The sequence below is a fragment of the Hippocampus guttulatus genome, chromosome 3 (genome assembly GCF_054856545.1).
Source record: "Hippocampus guttulatus isolate MCC_2025c chromosome 3, RoL_Hgut_1.0, whole genome shotgun sequence".
In the NCBI taxonomy this organism is placed as follows: domain Eukaryota; kingdom Metazoa; phylum Chordata; class Actinopteri; order Syngnathiformes; family Syngnathidae; genus Hippocampus; species Hippocampus guttulatus.
In genome coordinates this window covers 11434965-11455687 of record NC_141263.1, presented here as the reverse complement: position 1 = coordinate 11455687, position 20723 = coordinate 11434965, and the positions used below count along the sequence as shown (strand labels likewise).

The 20723-nt window shown below is 40.4% G+C and overlaps 2 protein-coding genes across 3 annotated transcripts; both read right to left on the bottom strand.

Annotated features, from left to right (window-relative positions):
* Positions 1-468: 468 nt before the first annotated feature.
* On the bottom strand, positions 469-5330 carry LOC147207487 (long-chain fatty acid transport protein 2-like). Its single transcript, XM_086107034.1, has 10 exons — positions 4822-5330; positions 4011-4220; positions 3765-3923; positions 2814-2938; positions 2543-2737; positions 2344-2434; positions 2069-2267; positions 1578-1675; positions 1175-1305; positions 469-816 (listed from the first exon to the last, which is right to left on the bottom strand). The coding sequence occupies exons 1-10, from the start codon at positions 5294-5296 to the stop codon at positions 643-645; spliced, it is 1857 nt and encodes a 618-aa protein (XP_085963160.1). The 5' UTR covers positions 5297-5330; the 3' UTR covers positions 469-642.
* Positions 5331-6779: 1449 nt separating this feature from the next.
* LOC147207486 (long-chain fatty acid transport protein 2-like) lies at positions 6780-19181 on the bottom strand. 2 transcript variants are annotated; one of them, XM_086106753.1, is made up of 10 exons: positions 18632-19181; positions 17385-17594; positions 17121-17279; positions 14575-14699; positions 11980-12174; positions 11409-11499; positions 11126-11324; positions 10800-10897; positions 9130-9260; positions 6780-8258 (listed from the first exon to the last, which is right to left on the bottom strand). In XM_086106753.1, exons 1-10 carry the CDS (start codon positions 19107-19109, stop codon positions 8082-8084), a joined length of 1863 nt encoding a protein of 620 aa, XP_085962879.1. In that variant the 5' UTR covers positions 19110-19181; the 3' UTR covers positions 6780-8081. The 2 variants fall into 2 exon arrangements, with proteins under 2 accessions (XP_085962879.1, XP_085962880.1); XM_086106754.1 differs by lacking the exons at positions 6780-8258; positions 9130-9260 and adding an exon at positions 9271-10265.
* Between the last annotated feature and the right edge of the window lie 1542 nt (positions 19182-20723).

Sequence of the window (20723 nt, the reverse complement as noted above, 5' to 3'; positions counted from 1 at the left end):
ATGCAAACAAACATGTTCAAGTTCTTATATATTGAGTGAGGGGCAACTCATGCCAGACTCCAAAGTGCATCACACAGCACAATTAGAGCAGTGCCCCAAAAAATCAGGAAAGTTGAAATGGTGAAAAATAGTTTAACGGTACATCTCCACAATCAAGTGTGTCATTGTTCTCAGTCGTTTTCACGTTTCCTGAAATTATCTTCAAACATGGCTAATGTTTGCACTGTATTTAGAAACACATCTCTGAATTCACTTTGCAGGGTCTTTAACTTATGTGCAATGCATTTTAATTAAATAATTGCACTGTCTCTGCAATGTTAATGTTCAACCAGTGCAAAATGTTACAGTGTCTTACAGTATGTAATTTTTAGGAAGAAAATCTCTGCCTTGGTCAAGATGGTGGCACTTAGCCAAGTAGTGTAAAAAGTTGAGGGTGCCGAAGTGAGGGAATGTCACACTGGGTATCAATTTAGTTTGAGAGTTTTATTTTAAAAAAGCATTTGATTTTAAAATGTTCATCGAGGGGAAAAAAACACCAGAAATTATTGCTCTTGAATGCTTTGCAACATCAAAGATTCCTAATCACTTTGTGGCTTATTCTATATATTTCACAGTTGTTTGAGTAGTGGAGACCAAAGTGATTCACAGTTTGATTCTTCCCTCTGCTATGGAGTTGAACGTCTGCTGAGTCATGGGGACGTAGCCTTGATTGTCCTCCAGAAAAAGCAAACGATCCTGGATGACGTTGGGGTCGAAGCCCTCCTCAGCCAACTTCACTTTCATCTGCTTAAACGTTCCGGTCACCTGCAGTGCATTCTGCAGGGAAATACATGAAAATAAATCATGAAACTGTGATTGCAAACAATTTTATAATTATTTATTGGTTTTTTTCATGTCTTTGAAGATTCAAAGGAACAAAGTATAAATGATGTGTCTGATGCACTGGTGAAAGGACACTTTTATTCTGTCGTCTTTCATCTATAAGTGCTTCAACCAACAATCGTATGATTGTCAATTTATCAAAACAAGTGAAAAAAAAACTTCTGTATTTCAGTACATTTCAGAAGGCATACTTTTACCACTCTTTTTTACACTACTTCTATTTAAGTTGACCGCGCGTACCTCTGCCACCTCTGTATGTAATTGTATTGTCTTTAGGCAGGATGTAATTTACCTGAATGCGAATGAAGCGTGGTCTTGCATAGCTCGGAAGGTAGCTTTTGACATGCTGATACACAACTTTCCCATCAAACTCCATATATTCTTTCAGGGTCACAGCGGCCATTCCAATTCTTCCCTCGTGTCCTAATAGTGAAGATATAAGCTCATATTCATACCAAAGTAACATAAATCCATGTGTTTCCATTTGAATTTGAGGTTATCTTTGTCTAGTCACGATTCCCTGTATGACATGGTTCATGGCTACATTCATCAATGATTGATAGAAGGCAAGAGTTGAGGTTCAAGAGGCCATGCCACAAAACAGAGACTTGTTGAGAACATTGGCATAAAAATAAACAAAACCAACAGATATGTTTTAGCGACCTCTCTACAAGACAATGATGATGTAATATTACCTGGTACCTTCACACCATAGACATTAACCTCTTCGATGCAATCCACCATGAGCAAATGATCAGCTACCTCGGTGGTTGCCACATTTTCTCCTTTCCATCTGTGATTAATTGTAAAACAGACACTGAACAACATTGTAGGGAGTACAGGGAGTAAGAAACGGTTGGTTTTGCTCACGGGATTGCCCTACAGGAGCAAAATGTAACAAGCCAACTTAAGGTGAATCTAATGAGAACAAAGATACAAATTGGTGCCTTGCGAGACAAGAGATCCGACTTACAAGCGTTTCCAGATACACACTGTCAGTCAGACACTTTTTTGCTGTGACTTGCAAAGGCAGAAAAAAAGAGGGAAAAAAGAGGCTTCAAGCTGTTGATTGGCACTCTCAGTTTGTTTACCGTCAAACTAAATATGAAACAAAAACAACGACATGCTCTGACTTCAAAACCCAACAAAATTTGAGCCTTAAGAACAGTTTATTTCATTCACCGACCTGAAAGTGTCTCCGATGCGGTCTTGAAAGAAGACAAAACCCTCGTGGTCTATTCTGAGAAGATCGCCGCTGTTGAAGTAGACATCCCCTTTCACAAACACGTCCTTCAGCTTCTTCTTCTCGGTCTGCTGCTTGTTCTTGGCGTAGCCTGAGAAGGGGGTTCTCGCGCCAATCTTTGACACCAACAGACCAGTCTCTCCTTCAGTTAAAAATGAAATATTTCTTAGAAAAATATGAACCTGTGTGAAGGACTTTCTATTTTCATAAGCATGAACCTCTGGGCACTTCAATGCAAAATCCTCTGGAATCTCTGACTGGTTCCTCTTTCTCCGTGTCATATCTTATGAGTGCATAGGGGCACCCCATCTGGAAACAAACAAACAAACGGAAAAAAAAAACAAACAGGTGAAAAAACTAAGCATGTATTTATGACGATTTCTGACTCTGATTCAGTACAAGTGATGTACATCTTACTTTATGGAGGAAATGCTCCTTGCCAATAGCTCCAATTTTCCCAATGTAGTTGACAAAGCCAACATTTCCTTCGGTGGCTCCGTAGCACTCGCAGATGCAAATATTCCCAAACCGCTGCAGAAAATCGGCCCATATATCCGCTCGCATGCCGTTTCCCAGAGCTAGTCTGACTTTGTGATCTCTGTCATTGTCTCTCTAGAGGGGAGAAAACAACACAGGCCTGTTAAGACAAGTAACATTCTCAACAATAACAACTCTTTAGGAGTGTTACCTGTGGTGTGTTGCAGAGGTATCGCATAATCTCGCCTATGTACTGAATAACCGTAATATTGTACTTCCTGCAGTCGTTCCAGAAGTTTGATGCAGAGAATTTACGTTTTAATACAACAGTGATGCCTAGAGGTGAAGAAGTGCATGTTGAATTAACATACTGACAAGTCAAGTATGGATGTACACTAAGGAACGTTAGGACTTTGAAATACAAACAGGGGCAAACTGCTTGTTGTTTGAGGTGATAGACTTGTTGGTTTATCCTCGAATAAACTCAGTGTCAATGCTAGAATCTAGCAGGTGTTTTGTCACAAGAATATGCCATTGATGTACAGTGGAAGCTCAGAGTTTTAACATCCTGAAGGCTGTCCAATTCGGAAATCTACAAAAAGCTGGAGGAAAAATACACTACAAAAACTTGGGGGGTCGCACACTCTGCATGACGGCAAAGAAGACAGCCGCATGTTGCACAAAGATTAAGATAAGTGCCCATTTAAAGTTTTAAAATGTATAAAAAAAAAAACTGAAATAAATCACGAATCGACTAAATTGGTGATTGATCCCTTAATATGAAATTGACTATAAACGTAGTAAAATATTTTTATTTTTAGCAGAATCTTGACAAAAAAATAACCACATGTTATGCAAGTACAAGCACAGGGAAAGTGAGAGAAATAAATAACCATCGCTTTGAGCCGACAATCCTCCCCATCGAAATTTACTGGTAAGTGTCATCCCTGAGCAACCATAGTAATCAATGACAGTTAACATTATCAAAATGCTATTCATAACATGCCCGGCGAGTTAAAGAACATTTTATGTTCATGATAAGAGACTCAGAACAGATGATTTGAAATTTCATTGTTCCCTTTGTGAAATAAAAAAAAATGTGAAAAACAAATGATCATCCTCTTACGGCTTGAGATCAAACCTTTACGGTTCTACTGGTTACCTTTTTCTATGGCTCCACACAATCCCATAAGAAAGCCAGAACTGTGGTAGAGAGGCAGGTTGATGTAGATGATATCATCCGAGCGTACGCCAGCAACTGACTGAAGAAAACTTGCCATCCATAACCTCTCGTGGTTAATGACCGCTGCCTTTGGAAGCCCTACGTTATGAGATAGCAAATTAAGTCACATTTTCTATAAATTGAACAGTCACAGAGGGAGAAGCTTGGACAGAATAAGCAGTTGACCTGTGGTGCCTGAGGTGTAAATGTAGAGGGCAGGGCTCTTGATATTAATGTCGGCCCTCAGCTGCGGTGACAGAGGTTCGTCAGAGGCCTGGCGAATCTTCTCCGAGAGACATTCGATGCCGTCTGATTCATCACCCTCGCTGAGGATGAACACGCGGATCCCTTGCTGCTTCAGGCTCGGAAGCACCTCCTCGACGGCCTCTCGTAGTTCTGAGACGATACAAAGAAGTAAGAGCCCAATGTAACAATGCATGTATACAGTATGTGACCTTTGAATCTTGGCACTGGGATTGAACTTGCATCCTAACTTGAATGTTGGGCCAGTAATAGGTATCTCTTGGTTAAAGAAAAAAAAAAGGAAAAAGAGAGATACTATACACTATAACTTGAATGTGTATAAAACACAGTAAAACATAGTTTTTTGTTCCCTCACAGTGAATTTCAAATAATCTATGCACATAATTTTTCTTCAGACACAATATAGTGTTACCCAAAACCATTCATATGATCAGAAAAAAACACACATTCAAATATTTCCTAGTTTTATTATATAACTATTGACCACTTAGCACATAGTACCTAACAGTTTGCATGCACCCTTGAGCAAAAACTGTTAACATCAGCTTTAATCTATAACCATGTTACAATTATTACACTAATACTTACATTAAACTAAAATAAAAAAATAAATGGTTGCATTAAAATATAAATCCTTTAATTTTGCGAAAAACTCTCTCTCTCTCTATACAGTATATATATATAAAAATAAAATATATGGCCATTTGTTTCATATCACATTGTTTCTGCTTACCAGCCGCTGCGAGCAGAATCTTGGCGTCACAACACGAGAAGCAGTGCAGCAGAGATTTGGAGCGAATGTTGTAGTTGAGCAGAGCGCAGGTACATCCCAGCTTGGCGAGTCCGAGCCACAGCCACACGAAGAGGGGCTCGTTGCCCACAAACACAGCGGCCGTGTCACCTGGCTTGAGTATACTCGAGAGGGCTACGGCCACACGGTTGCTCTCCTGGTCTGCTTGTCTGTACGTGTAACTGCTCTCCTCGAACACTAGAAACTTCTTGTTCGGCTGTTTGGACACCTTATCCAGGAAACAGTCGAGAATGCTGTAGAAGGGTTTCTTCGTCGAGAATCTGACGAGCTGTCTTGCGATTTGAATGGCAGTGATTGCATACCGCAGATCATGCAAAAAGTACGGCTTTCGCCAGTAAATGAGCAACGGGAGGATGGCCAAGCCTGCCAAAGCGGTGTACAAAATATAAGCAAGCATGATGATCAAATGGAAGGAGTTTATTTGAGCAGCAATAGATGAGCAGTTTGATCATAAAAAACTGCACTGTTTACGCCCATTGAACTTTCGCACTACTCCCCACTCCACCTCCCTTTCCTTCTATCCTGGCTGACTGTTGATAGGTGTCATACCTGTCTTGCATGCGATTCATAAGCAATTAAGCATGTAATGGCCGTTTCGGTAAAAACATACTGCGCACAAAATGTAAGGAGAAATTTCACCTAATCCAAATGTAATACTTGTAATTTAACTACATTTGAACAGTTCATTGTTTCTTTTTTTGCGCTCTCCAACAAGAAGCTGGCGGGGAAAATGTCATGATTTTTTTTATTTCCAAATTTCACTTCTGGGAATTTTCCAGTCTTTCTGTTGCAACCTACTGATGGCACTCTGTTGATCAATTGTTTGGCATCATCTTTGTCTTATGATGTCAAAATGTGAACGGCAAGACTTGAAATAACAATTCCAATTCAACCAGGAAATGTTTTTCTCCATTCATGGATCAAACACTGCATTGTCATTTACTGGCTATATATCCTTCCATTTGAAGACAATGTTACGCCCCTATACTTCAATGACATTTCAAAACATGTTCATTGATACACATATTAGCTATAGAACATTAGGGATAAGTATAATATCAGTTAATAAATAGCATATGAGTAGTAACGATAATGACTCAAATATTCCAACAAGTAATCAAAAAAAAAAAAAAAGATAAAATAAGATTTGATTTTGCATTTAACCCTGGAGAACCCAAGAACCCTTTTCTTCTTTGGAAAATGATGAATTTTACATTTAATGACTGCTATATGTTCACTGAACACCGAAATATATGTTTTTTCAAATATTGAATGCTTTAATCCTAATTTAGGATTAGGGCCAAATTTGACCCCGTGGGTTCTCCAGGGTTAAGTGTATTACAAAACCATTTTACCCCAATTACTAATTATGAATCAATTTTTGTCATTTATTTGGGATTCTTTAGTGTCACTAATTAAATTTAACCTACGATTAAAAATAATTGTAGATTAATCTGAGAATCGATCAATTGCCGATTAATCGATGAGTTTTGACACCTCATGTTCATTTGCTCACTTAAAGCCAAGAATTATGTCAAGATCAAGTGTAGTGATTCTATTTAAATCTGAGTTGTTGTTTTATCTGTATTTCAAATAGTTGTGTCTTGTTTAAATGTGTTGATAATGCGGGTGGGACTACAAAAAAGCTGAAACTTCCTCCCCACCCTTTAGTTGTGTCCTTTGTTTTTAACTTGTGGAGTGACCAATAAACATTTGTTCATTCATTCAAAGCTCTTCCTCATCGCAAAGTCCAAGCAATTAGTCAGAACTAACGCTCGCTCGAGGAAGGCTACTTAACGCCGTTTACTGTGTATTGGTCAAAATGTAGTGATTTACCCTTCAGCATTTCAAAAGTACACACTGAACCAGGTCAAGAAAAGTACATGCCATGTATTTAATTGGTTACTTGGTTCCATTTTAATACACAATAAAAAATATACATTCAGAAACTAATGCTTTTTTTTCAGAATATAAATATACTGTATAAACATATACAAAATTGTTGGTACCCCTCTGACAATGAAATAACTTAAAACTCAGGCATCGCTTTTGAATTACGCTTCAAGAGAATTAAAATCAAATCAAATTAATGAACAGACATGGTCTATAATGGTACAATTGTCTTAATATTTTCTTGCACAAACGTTTGAGGCAATCACTGCAAGCAAAGTATTTGTTTGACTGTCAATGAGTGTTTTGGCCCAGTTGCAGTTTTTGAAGGGTTTGTTTCAACCGAATTCAGATCATAGAAGGCCACCTCTGACTAGTCCAATTGTTTGCTCTAAGCAGTTTAAAAAAAATGTTTGTATTAGGTCATTGTCCTATTGGAAGACCCATGTCCTGCGTTTTGACCAAGCTTTCAGAAATGATCCGGCACATATTTAGAACGCCCAGTGCCAGTTGTAGCAAAGCAGGCCCAGTTTCACAGTCAGACAGTTTTTTTTTTCTGGCCCTGCTTCATTTTTGCGTCTTGCCAAAAACTCCAGTGTTGGCTCAGCTGTCCAAAAGGACATTTTCCCAGGAGCTTTTTGGCTTGTCAATAACAATATGGCAAACTGCCACTGACTTTTGTCCGTTTCAAGTTATTTCATTGACAGATGTGGGCTTTTCTTTCATTAACAGAGGGACACCAACAATTATTTTCCACGTGCAGATCTTTTTTTTTTACTCTGCAACTGTTTAGTCAAAAGTACAGAGGTGCCTTGACATACGACCTGAATTTGTTCTTGACCATGCTCGTAACTCGAAACACACATATCGTCCGGTAAGTCGGGTCACTAGTATCTTAAGGCACCACTTGACAATGATGACATGTCCAGATATGCTAATTAATCTGATTACACTCCACTGATCCATGTTCTGTTAGTTACCGTCATGGTCAACACAATTTGCAGATTTATCAAAACTGAATCTGCAAACACCATTGGGCATTACTTTTCATGTAAACCTTTGACTATTCATGAGGACTTGCTGGTACATGCTGTAAGTTATGTACAAATTATAGTGTCATCATTTTACTTGCCAGAGTGGGTCACTTCTTTTTCCCATCTTCTGCTCTTAATAAGCGGGACTCTATACGGTCCTTGATTGTTAAAAGGCAAGCAGGGATCCCTGAGCTGAATGTTCAATATAAGGACCTCTGCAGCCACCCTGCAAAGCCAGCGGTGCGAGTGAGAATTGGTCTACAGCTTAGTACTTCCTGTTATGATGGAGCTGTGGATCTGAGCTGTCAGAGGTATGTAACTCTTGTGCTTGTCATCGAGAATGTACAGAGGGTCCTGGATTCGTCCTGGATCAAAATTCTCCTCCACTAACTTCACTTTCATTTGCTTGAACGTCCCCGTCAACTCCACCACATCCTACAAGGAGGTCAAAATGAAATCACAATCAATAAAAAAGATGATTCATGGATTTAAAAACGTTGTATTAATACAACTACCAAAACTTGTGCCAATTCACCCCTGCATGTTAAACACTTCATTTCGTGCCCGCGGGAATGCTGTGGATTTCAAAGCTCTCTGCGGAATTGATAGCAGTTCGCTAAAACAAGAACGAGCTGGAGAATATTATATTTACATGTCGTTTTCATCTCGGCAGGTAGATGGCGCGGTCAGACAGGCTCCATTCATAGTGCAGGGCATGATGCTCAATTCAAATTTTTTGGTTAAATACACTCTTTATATGTTTTAGTTCAACACAAAATAAACGCGTCCTATAACCGAACACATCTGTGACGTGACATGCATGTGCAACTACCAGAAAATAAATCAAAAACACAGAACAATAAGAATATATTGAAATAATAGCTACGAAAACCAGATAAAAATAAATACTGGCTGTTGCTGCTTTGCATGCCTTGGCGTCTTAGGGGCAACGTGGTGCCATGCATACATGAAGTACATACTTACAATCAGACAAGAAGTGTAGAAAAAGAAATCTGTGATTGAGCTGTATTAATGTAACCTGTTTATCACAGCTTAGGAAGAATAGTTGCCTTTGAGTATTGCTGTATTACTCGTGTGTGTGTTTGTTCCTACAGCATTTGAGTGTGAATATTCTTTAATTGAAAGAGTATCACTCTCGAAAGTCGATGCTAATATCTTGTAGCATGTCAATGTGATTTCACAGTCACTTAAGCATTAGCACTGGTAATGTTTTCAAAATGAAGCATGTCTTTGCCCCTCCAGGTAAAACTGTCGAGAACTGCCAGTGACAGTGAATGAACCTTACCTTTATCCTAATAAAGCGTGGCCTGGCATACGCAGGGAGGTAACTAACCACATGATTATAGATTTTACTTCCATCGAACTGGGCACCTTCCTTTACAGTGACAGCGGCCATTCCTATGCGTCCCTCGTGCCCTGAACAAAACATACAAACACCATTAAAATTCATTCAAAAACTTGAAAGTATAGCTCAAATGTCTGCAAACAATAGGCCGCATGGTACTTCTGGGTGGTAGAAAAGTGACTGACTACCATGAATCAGAAAAAAAATTAAGCCTCGAAATAAGTGGATGCACGTCGTAGTGTGCGAGTCAAAATTTTTTTCGCCGAAATCAAACACACTGAAACGCAAAACTGAATGGGTATTAATGTGACAAAACACAGAGATGCCAAATGTTACGGAACTTGACACCCCAATGATTCGTTCCAAATAGGAATCAAACAAAAACAATCTGCAGGGTCCCCAGTGCGACTGAGGACTTTAGTTTTACTTCCACTCCCTCTCTAGCAAAATAAGTGATATTTCTATCATTTTGACCAAGAAGAATTGTGACGTTAAGATGTTTCCATTGAAGAATGTTTCATTTCTGAGGCATAATACTCAAACTATCCAGTCTCGCGATATCTCATTATTCTCGTAAAAACTCATGAAAGTTTCTTGCAAAATTTGTGATAGGGCGAGACACCGTTGATCAGCAAACAGGTCAGTGTGAAAGGGCTTGTGCAGTCTGCGCGGTGGGGTCATCTCGGCAGGTGATCCTCACCGTGGGGCACGGCTATCCCCGGCAAAATATTTGTGGCAGACGTCCACACTACAGAAATTTAAGTGTGACCACACTGCATCATATCAGTAACCTGATGGCTTTCATAATGAAAGCTTGCCTGTGGCAAGCGCTCCGTTTCTGTGGTGCTGAGGGCCAGCATCCGGGACGGGAAGCCATTTCCCTGGGCCCTCTTCCCCAAGGAGCACAGGGAGGCGTGGGTACACTTGTTCACCAAGTACATGCCTCTCCCTAGCTCCGCTGCCATGGTGAGGATGTTCTTCAAAGCCGGCGACATCCTCAGGCAGGCGCCAACTTCTACAAACTGGTGTTCCTCAAGGGGAACATGTCCCTGTTGGGATACCCCAGCGAGAAATGGCTGTTTGGGGAGGAGAAGCAGGAGGAGGAACAGTAACCGTATAAGAAATGGTATATTTTTTGTGTAAAGTAGTCAGAACTATTTCTGAATGAATAAAATTGTGTGTCGTTAGCCTTTTAAACTTTTTTTTTTTTTACTGACGGGAATAGCGAAAATAGCAGTGACGAACTGTAATTTCGAGATGACGGAGGTACGTTAATAGAACGATGCCTGAGTCACGGACCGAAGGATTGAGCCGGCCTGAAATAACGACGGACAGATGATGAACTGCTGTGGGGCAGCCTGCTGGCGAATGACGGACCGGAGAATTTTACTGATGCGCCCACCACTGACACGTTGTGCAATTCACATCAGTTCTCACGGCTATGAGCTGACTTCTTCATTGATGTGCAAAGCTTCAGCCTGTTAAGCTTTTTAGCTTGTTTTTGTAATTGCTCAGATAACTGTTTGGGAGTGGTGCCATGGGCGCTTTTGCCCCCTGTAAGCACATGCGACGTCAGCAGGAAATTTTCCTTCCTGATATTTTTGGCGTACCTGGAACTTGGACCCCGTAAACATTGGCTTCTTTGAGACAATCCGTCAGTGTCAAGATGTCAGAAACCTCTGTTGTAGCCACATTCTCACCTTTCCACCTATGAACTCAGAAAAGTTAAAAAAAAAAAAAAAAAAGAGAACAGTGTGAAAAGTTTCTTCCTGCTGCTTTTAAATAGGGTGTTTCTTCTTTCTGCCTACATTCTTGCTGCTGGAGGCTGTAAATTTCCCCAGTGTGGGACAAATAAAGGATATCTTATCTTATCTTATCTTTTTACATTCCACTTTTCTTGGCAAAGTGGAACATGAAAATGACAATTTTGCTGTACCTGAATGTGTCACCTACACGATCCTGAAAGTAAATGAAGTTGTCTTTGTCAATCCTCATCAGGTCTCCGCTGTTGAAGTACAGATCTCCCTTTTTGAAAACGTCACGGAGTCTCTTGCGCTCCGTTTGGTCTTCGTTCTGGGCATAGCCGACAAAGGGAGCGATGTTGGTAATCTTGGATACCAACAGTCCAGTCTCCCCTTTCACAAAAATATTATGACAAACAGTAGTGTTAAATACTGACTTCTCTGAGGTAAAAGTTACGTTTTTGCACTTTAGCTCACCTTTGGGTGCCTCGATGCAGAGACCGTCAGCACCTCGAATCACCTCATCACGCTCTGTATCATACTTGATGAGACTGTAAGGAAACATCATCTAGAAAAAAAGGGACGATAAATTGTGTATCTTATGAGGGCGTAGATCAGGAACTTTTTACACCAAGTAAGACCTCCAAAAATGTAGGCTTAAGTGTTCATCAAACATGAGACAGATTGGGGGGTTCCCCAAAAAGTACTGTACATTTAATATTATTATAAGCCACTGTAACATTATGCAGTTTGAACTTTAACACTTTGCTCAAAGAAAAAAAAAGTCAAAGAGTGATTTAATTAAAATGCATTGCACATATAAATGAAGTAAAAATTATACCTCAATAAAGATTAAATACAAGTACAGTGAACCTAAGCAGCAGAACTGGACCAAACTGATTTTTTTTCACCTACCAGTAGAGGGAGCAAGCGTACCGCTGTTGGTACACAAACCACTTTGAGACTCCCTATTAAATACTATACACACTGCACACGAGTATATACTCCACTACATATTTGCAGACAAAGAACACAGTTGTTTCCTTACCCTGTGTACAAAGTTGACCCTTCCGAGGGCTCCAATTTTCCCTGCATAGTTGACAAATCCTACATTCCCCTCGGTGGAGGCATAAAACTCTTTGACCTGAATGTTCCCGAAGCGGTCCAGAAACTCCCGCCATATCTCCCCTCGGATTCCATTTCCAATGGCCAGTCGTACTTTGTGGTCCTTGTCATTTTCTTTCTGTATTTCAAGCAGAGACGGCATGGAAATTCAGACAGGTTTCAACAGCATTTTATATCCAGTTGCAAATTGAGAAAGGTTGTTTGTATTCTTTGCATATCTACAAAAGAGCTATGCAAAACACATGTTATATTATTGTTATTACAATTATGGGAAGTTGTAGTAATTGGTATTGAAGATTGGATAAAAACGTACTGAAATTAAAAGTTAAATACAAACGAATGGTGCCTGAGCAGTGATTTATTTCACAAACCACACTTTAAGAATCACCGATATAGACTTATCCCCAAAAGTTTGAAGAACACCATTTGAAAGCGGTCCTTGACGGATCCTGACCTTTGACTTTAGCCACTCCCGGTCATGATTTTCAAATTTGATGCAGGATATTGCTCAAAATAAGCTTCTTTCTGATAAACACAGGCCATTAATGCTCAAAAGCTGGAGACGAGGATTAGAAGCTTGCATGTGCTGCCTCAGGAGCAAATGCAGTCATGTGGCCCAATCACTTGGAACTTGGACGACAAGAAAGCATGTTTTTTGGCCAGTAAACAGCTGTTTGCGTAGTCACCTATCTTGTGAGGCCCAAATTCAAGCCAGCAATTACACTTCAACTTCACTGAATCGACTGAAAGTACACACAAAAAATATTGAAGCATCTGACCACTCACATTACTTCTGAGAGCCAATAACCATGTTTCCTTTATATGGTCTTCCAGGGGTAAAGGCCAGCATCTATTCCGAGTGGTGACCGGATACAACCGATGTAGGGTCATGTGCTAAATTCAAGCTCCCTTGCATGTGATGCAATTAGATACTCTGAATGGCCGTGCATGACCAACTTATAGTATGCATGAATACTGTATATTTCTTTTAGGAAGATAAACTATGAGTACATGATCCAGAAGAGGGGTTACGATTGTACAGACAACTAATAGTTACAGGTTATGTATCCATAAGAACTCATACAGTTCATGCCCCTGCTGATTATGACGCAAAAGGCTGGAACCTGATAGGCGAGATTTAACGATTTCTATTTTGGTAAACCAGCTGTGACAAGTTGAGGGAGTGGGAATGTGCAGATTTGGAAACTTATCTCCGACAGGATTTGTAACAAAAGGCAGCTTGGTGCAGGTTACTTTTCAGTATTCTGGATGTGAATTTGTCCTGAATGAAAATGTCATACAGTATTTCAAGCAGAGTGGAGGCATGGTGCCCACAAACCTCTGCCAATGAAATACCATCCATGTCAGCTTCTTACTTCCACCAAAGTGGGAAGCATGTGAGGTGAGCGTTTGTGTTTTGATCATGTTTGCTAGTTAGTAGGGCTGGCTATTGTGGCCCAAAATTCAGATCACAATATAAATTGAATCCCTTCACGATAACTATTGTGATATAAACGTTTAAAAATAATTATGATTAAAGTATTTTTTCATGGGTTCATTTATTAAAAAAATACTATATAATTCTGCCATTTATTTTTGTCTTTTATGCAAACATTGTACATTTAGCGGTCATATTACTTCCACTCGAGACACTACATTTATGTGCTCAGTTGTTGGTTCAGACTGCTGTTAAAAGTGTACTGTACTACCTAAGGACTTATTTTGGTGTTTCGCTTCCTCTACATTTCTCATTAGTTCAGCGGTTAGCATGCTTTCTCTGTCTTATCCTGTTATCTCTTCTCGCACAGTGTGTTTGAGCAGCTACTCCTCATCCCCCTTTAGAGATAACAAAATGATACTTGTCACAAGTATGGAGGTGAGGATTAGTGACTTAAGAGGAGCCGTGGTAGGACAGTGTCAGGCCGCAAGAGCAAACCAGCTACAGTTCGTGCAGAGAAAGTTAGTTTAGCATTACCTGAGCAGCGGTGAAACCAGTTTCACAGCTCGATATGGATGCGCCGGATTTTATTTTTATTTTTTAATAAGAGCTTGAGAGCCATCCTCATTTTCGCATTGAGGCAGCTTCGACGATGCCATCAACAAGCGATATTGTGCCAAGCTGTTAAACCCGAATCTATACACTACTACTGTTTAGTTAGAGAGTGTGTGTGTGTGTGTGTGTGTTTGTGTGTGTTGTGCGTGTGTCTGTGAGATGTCCCATTTACATTAAAGTCATTGTGGTTAATACAGATTTTGAGCAGTAAAGACCAACAAAACTCACCTTATTACCGGTATAAGATAGTGTTCTATAAAAAAACATTTTGAATCTCTGATTGTGAAAAATATTGCAATTGTTACAATGTTAAGCTAGTAGAGAGAGAGAGAGAGAGAGAGAGAGAGAAAATACACAATTGTATTAAAAAGATGACATTGTTTTGTGTTGGCAGCTCCTATAACCAAGTCAAACCACTTCCAATTGAACTTTTCTGAGAAAGTGTAAAAACACTTTAAACTTTACCTTGGGTGTGCTGCAGAGGTAGCGCATCACTTCTCCGATGTACTGTATGACTGTAACATTGTATTTCCTGCAGTCATCCCAGAACTGAGAGGTCGAAAACTTTCTCTTCAGAATGATTGTGGACCCTCCAAACACAAGATCGTAAACATCAGTCATCAAACCCCCCCCAACTATGACGGTGGTATTGGGCCAATGAAGTGTTAAAATAGTTTCATCATACCATCGCCTTCCTAAATCTGACTAAACAGTGGTTAACTTCCATATACAGTGTACCGGTATGTGTAGGCTAGTCGAGTGTTAGTTAAAATTTGGTTTAAACGTTGCCATTGTAATAAATACGGGTTGTAGGAACTGATTGTCCTTAAATGACTTCCCATCATTTTGAAATACAGTGGACCCCTGTTATTCGCAGAGGATAGACACCAGGTCGGGTCGCAAATACTGAAAATGCATGAATAATTGACGGTCATTCTAACTGAAATGAAAAAAAAAAGTTTTTTTTAAAAGCTTGAATAAGCAACAACGATGCTTGTTGAAAGTTAAAAAAAAGTTCAAGGTTAGCTGGATAACTTATACTTATTGTTACTCCACCCATTTTATACCACTACAACATGCAATTAGCCATCAAGCTATGCCTACAACCTGAAAAAGTACATCTTGCCCGAAGTGTTTTGTGTTATTTCAGCCACATTATCTCTGACGTATGCACTCATGGGCACCACAGGTCGCAAGAGAGCAGCAAAACATAAATGTGATGTTGTGGCTAGCTACAAACAAATGTGGCTCTGATCTGTTTATTCTGTTTAGCCACATTAGTTAAGAAGCGTCAACCCTGACCAGTGTTCTACTATGGACTGTAATTCCACTGTAAATGACTTAACTGTATGTTAGACCGCACGTGTACCTCTGACATAGCAATGTGATCTTTAGCCTTTTAAGAAAAAAAATTCTGAAGGTCGAGGTAATCCACCGTTGACTAAATCAAATCTGTTCAGATTATTTCTTCTCTACGTCAAAAGACTCATTCATTTGGATTCCAGTAGCAGAAAACGGAACACTTTGTGGAGGAATGATCAGTTGGGAGGGCAGGAAGTACATGATTTCACTAACTTGACCGAAACTGATTCTGGGCATGTCAATTTGCGAGGAAATCACTGACAAACCATTTTAAATACACATAATTTGACAACAATTTTACGAAATTGTTTTTTTCGTGTGAAATTTCACGAAACGCACCATAATCTTTAAAGAACTGTATTTGACTTTCTCCAAATTGTTGAAACCAGATGTGTACATTTTACATTTTGCAGGAGGCTACTTGAGGCTGTTTGATTCTAACTAGAAACTAAACAGCAAAATTCACAACAGGCATTTGCTCCATGGATCAACCAGTGTCTGTTGTTTTTATGTGCGATATGTAGGGCTGCACATGGCATGGCGGCTTTTCTCGTGGGGCTCCAACGTACCTCCAAAAAACAAAAACTATATGCTACTTGAAATGGTTTTCTATTGTAACCATCCATCCATCCATTTTCCGAACCGCTTGATCCTCACTAGGGTCGCGGGGGGTGCTGGAGCCTATCCCAGCCGTCTCCGGGCAGTAGGCGGGGGACACCCTGAATCAGTTGCCAGCCAATCGCAGGGCACACAGAGACGAACAACCATCCACGCCCACACTCACACCTAGGGACAATTTAGAGCATCCAATCAGCCTGCCATGCATGTTTTTGGAATGTGGGAGGAAACCGGAGCACCCGGAGAAAACCCACGCAGGCCCGGGGAGAACATGCAAACTCCACACAGGGAGGCCGGAGCTGGAATCGAACCCGGTACCTCTGCACTGTGAAGTCGACGTGCTAACCACTGGACTACCGGGCCGCCTCTATTGTAACCATAACATCTAAATCAGTGGCATTTACATGTGTTTTCAAAAGGTCAAATTAAATTCACCTGTCGTGCATTTTAGGTTCATCATGAAATTTCAACCCAAAACTTTTTTTTGGAGTCGAGTAGTTTTTTTTTTTTTTTTTTTTGTAAGTACAGTATACTCCTGCAAACTCTTGGAAAAGCTTGGAAACATGGTGAAAATTTGATGAACAATGATTTTCTTTTTCAAAGGCATTATTGTTCTCACAACAGATAAAAAACAAAAACAAAACAGCATTTGCACAATAGTTGTGACAGAAGTATTGTGTGATTCTTTGGTGTCCCGTGCCAGGGAACAAAGCTGTTCATCCCTTATGAGGTCAAGAGTGGGTTGAACTATTTCAAGGAATGTGGTATACAGGGAATTTTCACTCAGATTGGATTTAAACCCAAAGTGTTTTTTTTTTTTTATGTATGCTAGTGTGGGAGGGAGAGAGCATGAGATGAAATATTTTCACCGTGAATTTTCTGTAGCGTTCAGTTCGAGTCTTTGGGAAGGCCAACCGAAAGGCTTAATTTCAAGCTGCTTCATTCAGTGGGAAAGACTGATTCAGGCACCAAATCAGAATTTGACGTGAAAACTTGAGGTGTTATGATAGGTAGACTTTGCGTACACTCACCTGTTTCAATGGAGCCGATAAAGCCTATAATGAATCCTGCTGTGTGGTACAGAGGCAAGTTGAGATAAATGACGTCACTCGACGAAACACCATTTGCAGATAAAACAGCAAGAGCTATTAGAAGGCGGTTCTGGTTGACCACTGCTGCTTTGGGCAGGCCTGCAACCCACAACATAAACAATTTACCTTTAAGGGTTGTCTTCAAGGGTATGGTAATCACCCTGTTGTCTAGAATACAGGGGATGAGAACTACTATTGCAGTACCTGTGGTCCCAGATGTGTAAATATAAACGGCAGGACTTTTGTATGTGATGTGTGCTCTGAGTGAGCATGGAATGGCGGCGTCTGACGCTTGATCCACTTTATCGGAGAAGCTTTGGATGCCAGGTGTATCACAGCTTTGGACCATCAGGAGCACAAGGACTCCTTGCTTTCGAAGAGATGGCAGAACATCCTCGACTGCTTCCTTCAGGCCTGCAGGACACATACGCCATTAGATTTCGCACAATTAGGATTTTGGAGCCAATCAGCGTTTGGCGAGTTTGACTGGTTGCCAGCCAATCACATGGCACACATAGACAAACAAGCATTCACACACACAATCACACCTAGGGACAATTTAGAGAAGGGGTGTCAGACTAATTTTTGTTGTGGGACACATTTTAGTTACCGTTTCCCTTGAAGGGCCGTTATTACAGAAACCAAAAATGTTAAAAGTCAATAATAACGGTTTATTCAACAATTATTGTAACTGTAATGAGGGGTTTGCTTACAAGATAATGTTCACAATGTATCTCTTGTTTATTAGATATGGGAATTTTAAATTTTGGAAGCGATTTTAACAAGCATCATGGAAGTTGACATGTTTGATTTGCTTACGCGGGCCACATAAAATGATGCGGCGGGCCAGATCTGGACCCCGGGCCTTGAGTTTGACACCTGTGATTTAGAGCGTTCCACTAACCTGACATGGATGCTTTTGGAATGTGGGAGGAAAGCAGGCATGAGGAGAACATGAGAACTCTACACAAGAAGGCCGCAACCCGGAATCGAACCCTGGACATCCGTCATGTGCTAACCAGTCGCCCACCGTGCCGTCACGTTTTGAAGTCTTGAGACCGGAGTTGCAGGTATCGAACATTTATAGAAGATGTTATTCTGTCAATTGAGCCACCAGAAATTGAATAAAAGCTTATTGCAAGTTTTGTGAGAGGTGTAATTTCAGACCCACCAACAATGCGAAACCCCTGAGCACATGACTGACATGGCAGCACATGAAGGCTGGAATATGAGTGGATACTGCAAGCAGTGCAGTAAAGAGTAATACTAAGAAATGAAATTAATACAATTCAATTTAACTAAGTTATTATGTTACATGTTAACCATGTAAATATTAGAACTTGGGTTGTAAATGTACAGTAGAGGTCAGCAGGAAGAAGGCCTTGCTGGCCTCTCAATCCCTTAAAGCAAGGGGAATGTGCATGACCACACACTCGTGGCTTCAAGTTTACCTGCAGCTGCAATGAGCACCCTGGCCTTGCTGCAGTTGAAGCAGTGCAGCAGAGACTTGGTGCGGATGTTGTAGTTTAGCAGGGCCACCGGAGAGCCCAGCTTGGCCAGGGCCAGCCAGGTAAAAATGAAGGCTGCCTCGTTGGGCATAAACAGGGCCACGGCGTCTCCGGCTGTGTAGCCCGGGTGGGCGAGGAGTGCGTTCGCCACCCGGTTGCTCGTCCGATCCGTCGACGCGAACGTGTAGACGTCATTCTCGAACACCACAAACGGTTTGTCCGGTCGCGTCACGGTTTGCTCCAAAAAGCGGTCCAAAGCGAAGAAGACGGATCGCCTGCGCCTCCACGCGAACTTGAGCAGAATCCTCACAAGATCTCCGATATATAAGATATCCGCCCAAAGATACGGAGAAAGTCGTTTAACAGTCAAAGCTACGAGGGGGAGAGCCGCAACAAGAGCTGAACACAAATATGTCCACATGGTGGTTTGATAAAGGCGCAAGACGGCTCCAGGCAAAAAAAGTGCCTCGCCCCGTAGCGAAGTAGGGAATGTGGTAAATATTTTTTGTGTGGAGGAGGGGGTGGAGCATTTAGTACTCCGAAATCACCAGAGGTGGGAAAAAGTAATCGAATTCTGTACCTAACATTAAGTGCAAATACTGACTTACAAAAGTGGTAGTGATTCAACTCGTCTACCCAAGACTCTGAAACGAATTTACAAAAGCAGAGGAGGCAATAGTACTCACATTCTGTACTTACGTAGAAGTTGTTGTTGTTGTTTATTGAACATAAAAACATATACAGTAATAAATTGACAGAAAGTAAGTAAAATAGTAAAAAGGAAAGAGAAAACAGTCATCATACAACACAATTATGTTCAAAGGAGTAGGAAGTAAGAAGTAAAGATACTTATATTAAAATAATAATAGGTCGTCAAAGTGCTCACATTCTCTACTTACGTAGAAGTACATATACTTGGAAAACATACTGCTGCACGGTGGAAATACTGATTAAATTACTTTATTGAAATAAAAGTGAAAAAAGGCACATAATAAAATTGATTTTAGTACAAAAGCAGAAGAGGCAAAATTATTCATACTTGGTACTTTAGTTAAAGTACAGACAGCTGAAAAATACTACCGCAAAAAAAAAAGAGTGGGTGTGGTCAGCGAAAACCCTTTTAAACTGACAATCGCATTTTTTAGGCCCTAAAAAATTTACTTGCCACAGTGAATTTACTTGCATGTATGATTTGACAAGACACGCAAGTACTTTTTTCACGAACGATAGCTGGATAATTTTTTTCCGCAAATAAATAGTATCATCATTTCACTGCATTTCATGTTTACTTGGGTTATCTTTATCTGATATTGATAAAATGTATAAGCCAAAAGTCACTTCACTTTTTAAAAATAGGCAGCTCCTACTTAATTCAACATGCGCGGTGGGCAGCACGACATAACAAGACATAAATGTTGTACAGAGGATAACCCACATACCATAAAAGCTAGCCCTACACTGTTTTTCCATGGCAAAAGCAATAATGACCTTAAACAGGCCTCAAGCTTAACAGATTTGTCTGTATTATATAATATCCTATAGGCTGGACACAAGATATTCAACAATCTGATTTATCATGCATAACAATCCACAATTTCATTATTACAGTGCATTTTACTGTCTGTTTCAGAATAAACAGGTATGCAAGTGTAGACATCAAAGTGCTGAGCATCCCATAAAAAGGATCCTTCCTCATATTGAGAATGCACAAACACCCTCCCCCAGACAAATTCAATGCATGATAAATAATTATGGTTAAAGATACTGCAATCACATGCTGTTCATAATTAGTCAGGATTGCATTCAATGGCTCCAACCAAGTGATGGTGTCATGATCGTGAATATGTCAAAGTTTACCAAGTTCAGGATGGTAGACACATGCTGATAATACGACCCAAGTTGAGCATACCCACACACACACACACACACCACCCCTTCCGAAGTCAGCAAAGACCCAATTACGGGACGGGATGATTATCCTGACCTGGTGTGAGGTGTGTTAAGATTGAATTTCGCACCGGAACTTCAGAAAATG

Coding starts and splice junctions, on each gene's coding strand:
- LOC147207487 (XM_086107034.1), bottom strand. CDS start 5,296: ATGCTTGCTTATATTTTGTACACCGCTTTGGCAGGCTTGGCCATCCTC. Junction 2,939..3,764: donor GTGTGGAGCCATAGAAAAAG/GTAACCAGTAGA, acceptor CTTCACCTCTAG/GCATCACTGTTGTATTAAAA. Junction 817..1,174: donor CACGCTTCATTCGCATTCAG/GTAAATTACATC, acceptor ATTTCCCTGCAG/AATGCACTGCAGGTGACCGG.
- LOC147207486 (XM_086106753.1), bottom strand. CDS start 19,109: ATGTGGACATATTTGTGTTCAGCTCTTGTTGCGGCTCTCCCCCTCGTA. Junction 11,325..11,408: donor CTGCATCGAGGCACCCAAAG/GTGAGCTAAAGT, acceptor TTTTTGTGAAAG/GGGAGACTGGACTGTTGGTA. Junction 9,261..10,799: donor TTACGGGGTCCAAGTTCCAG/GTACGCCAAAAA, acceptor TGTTTTGTTCAG/GGCACGAGGGACGCATAGGA.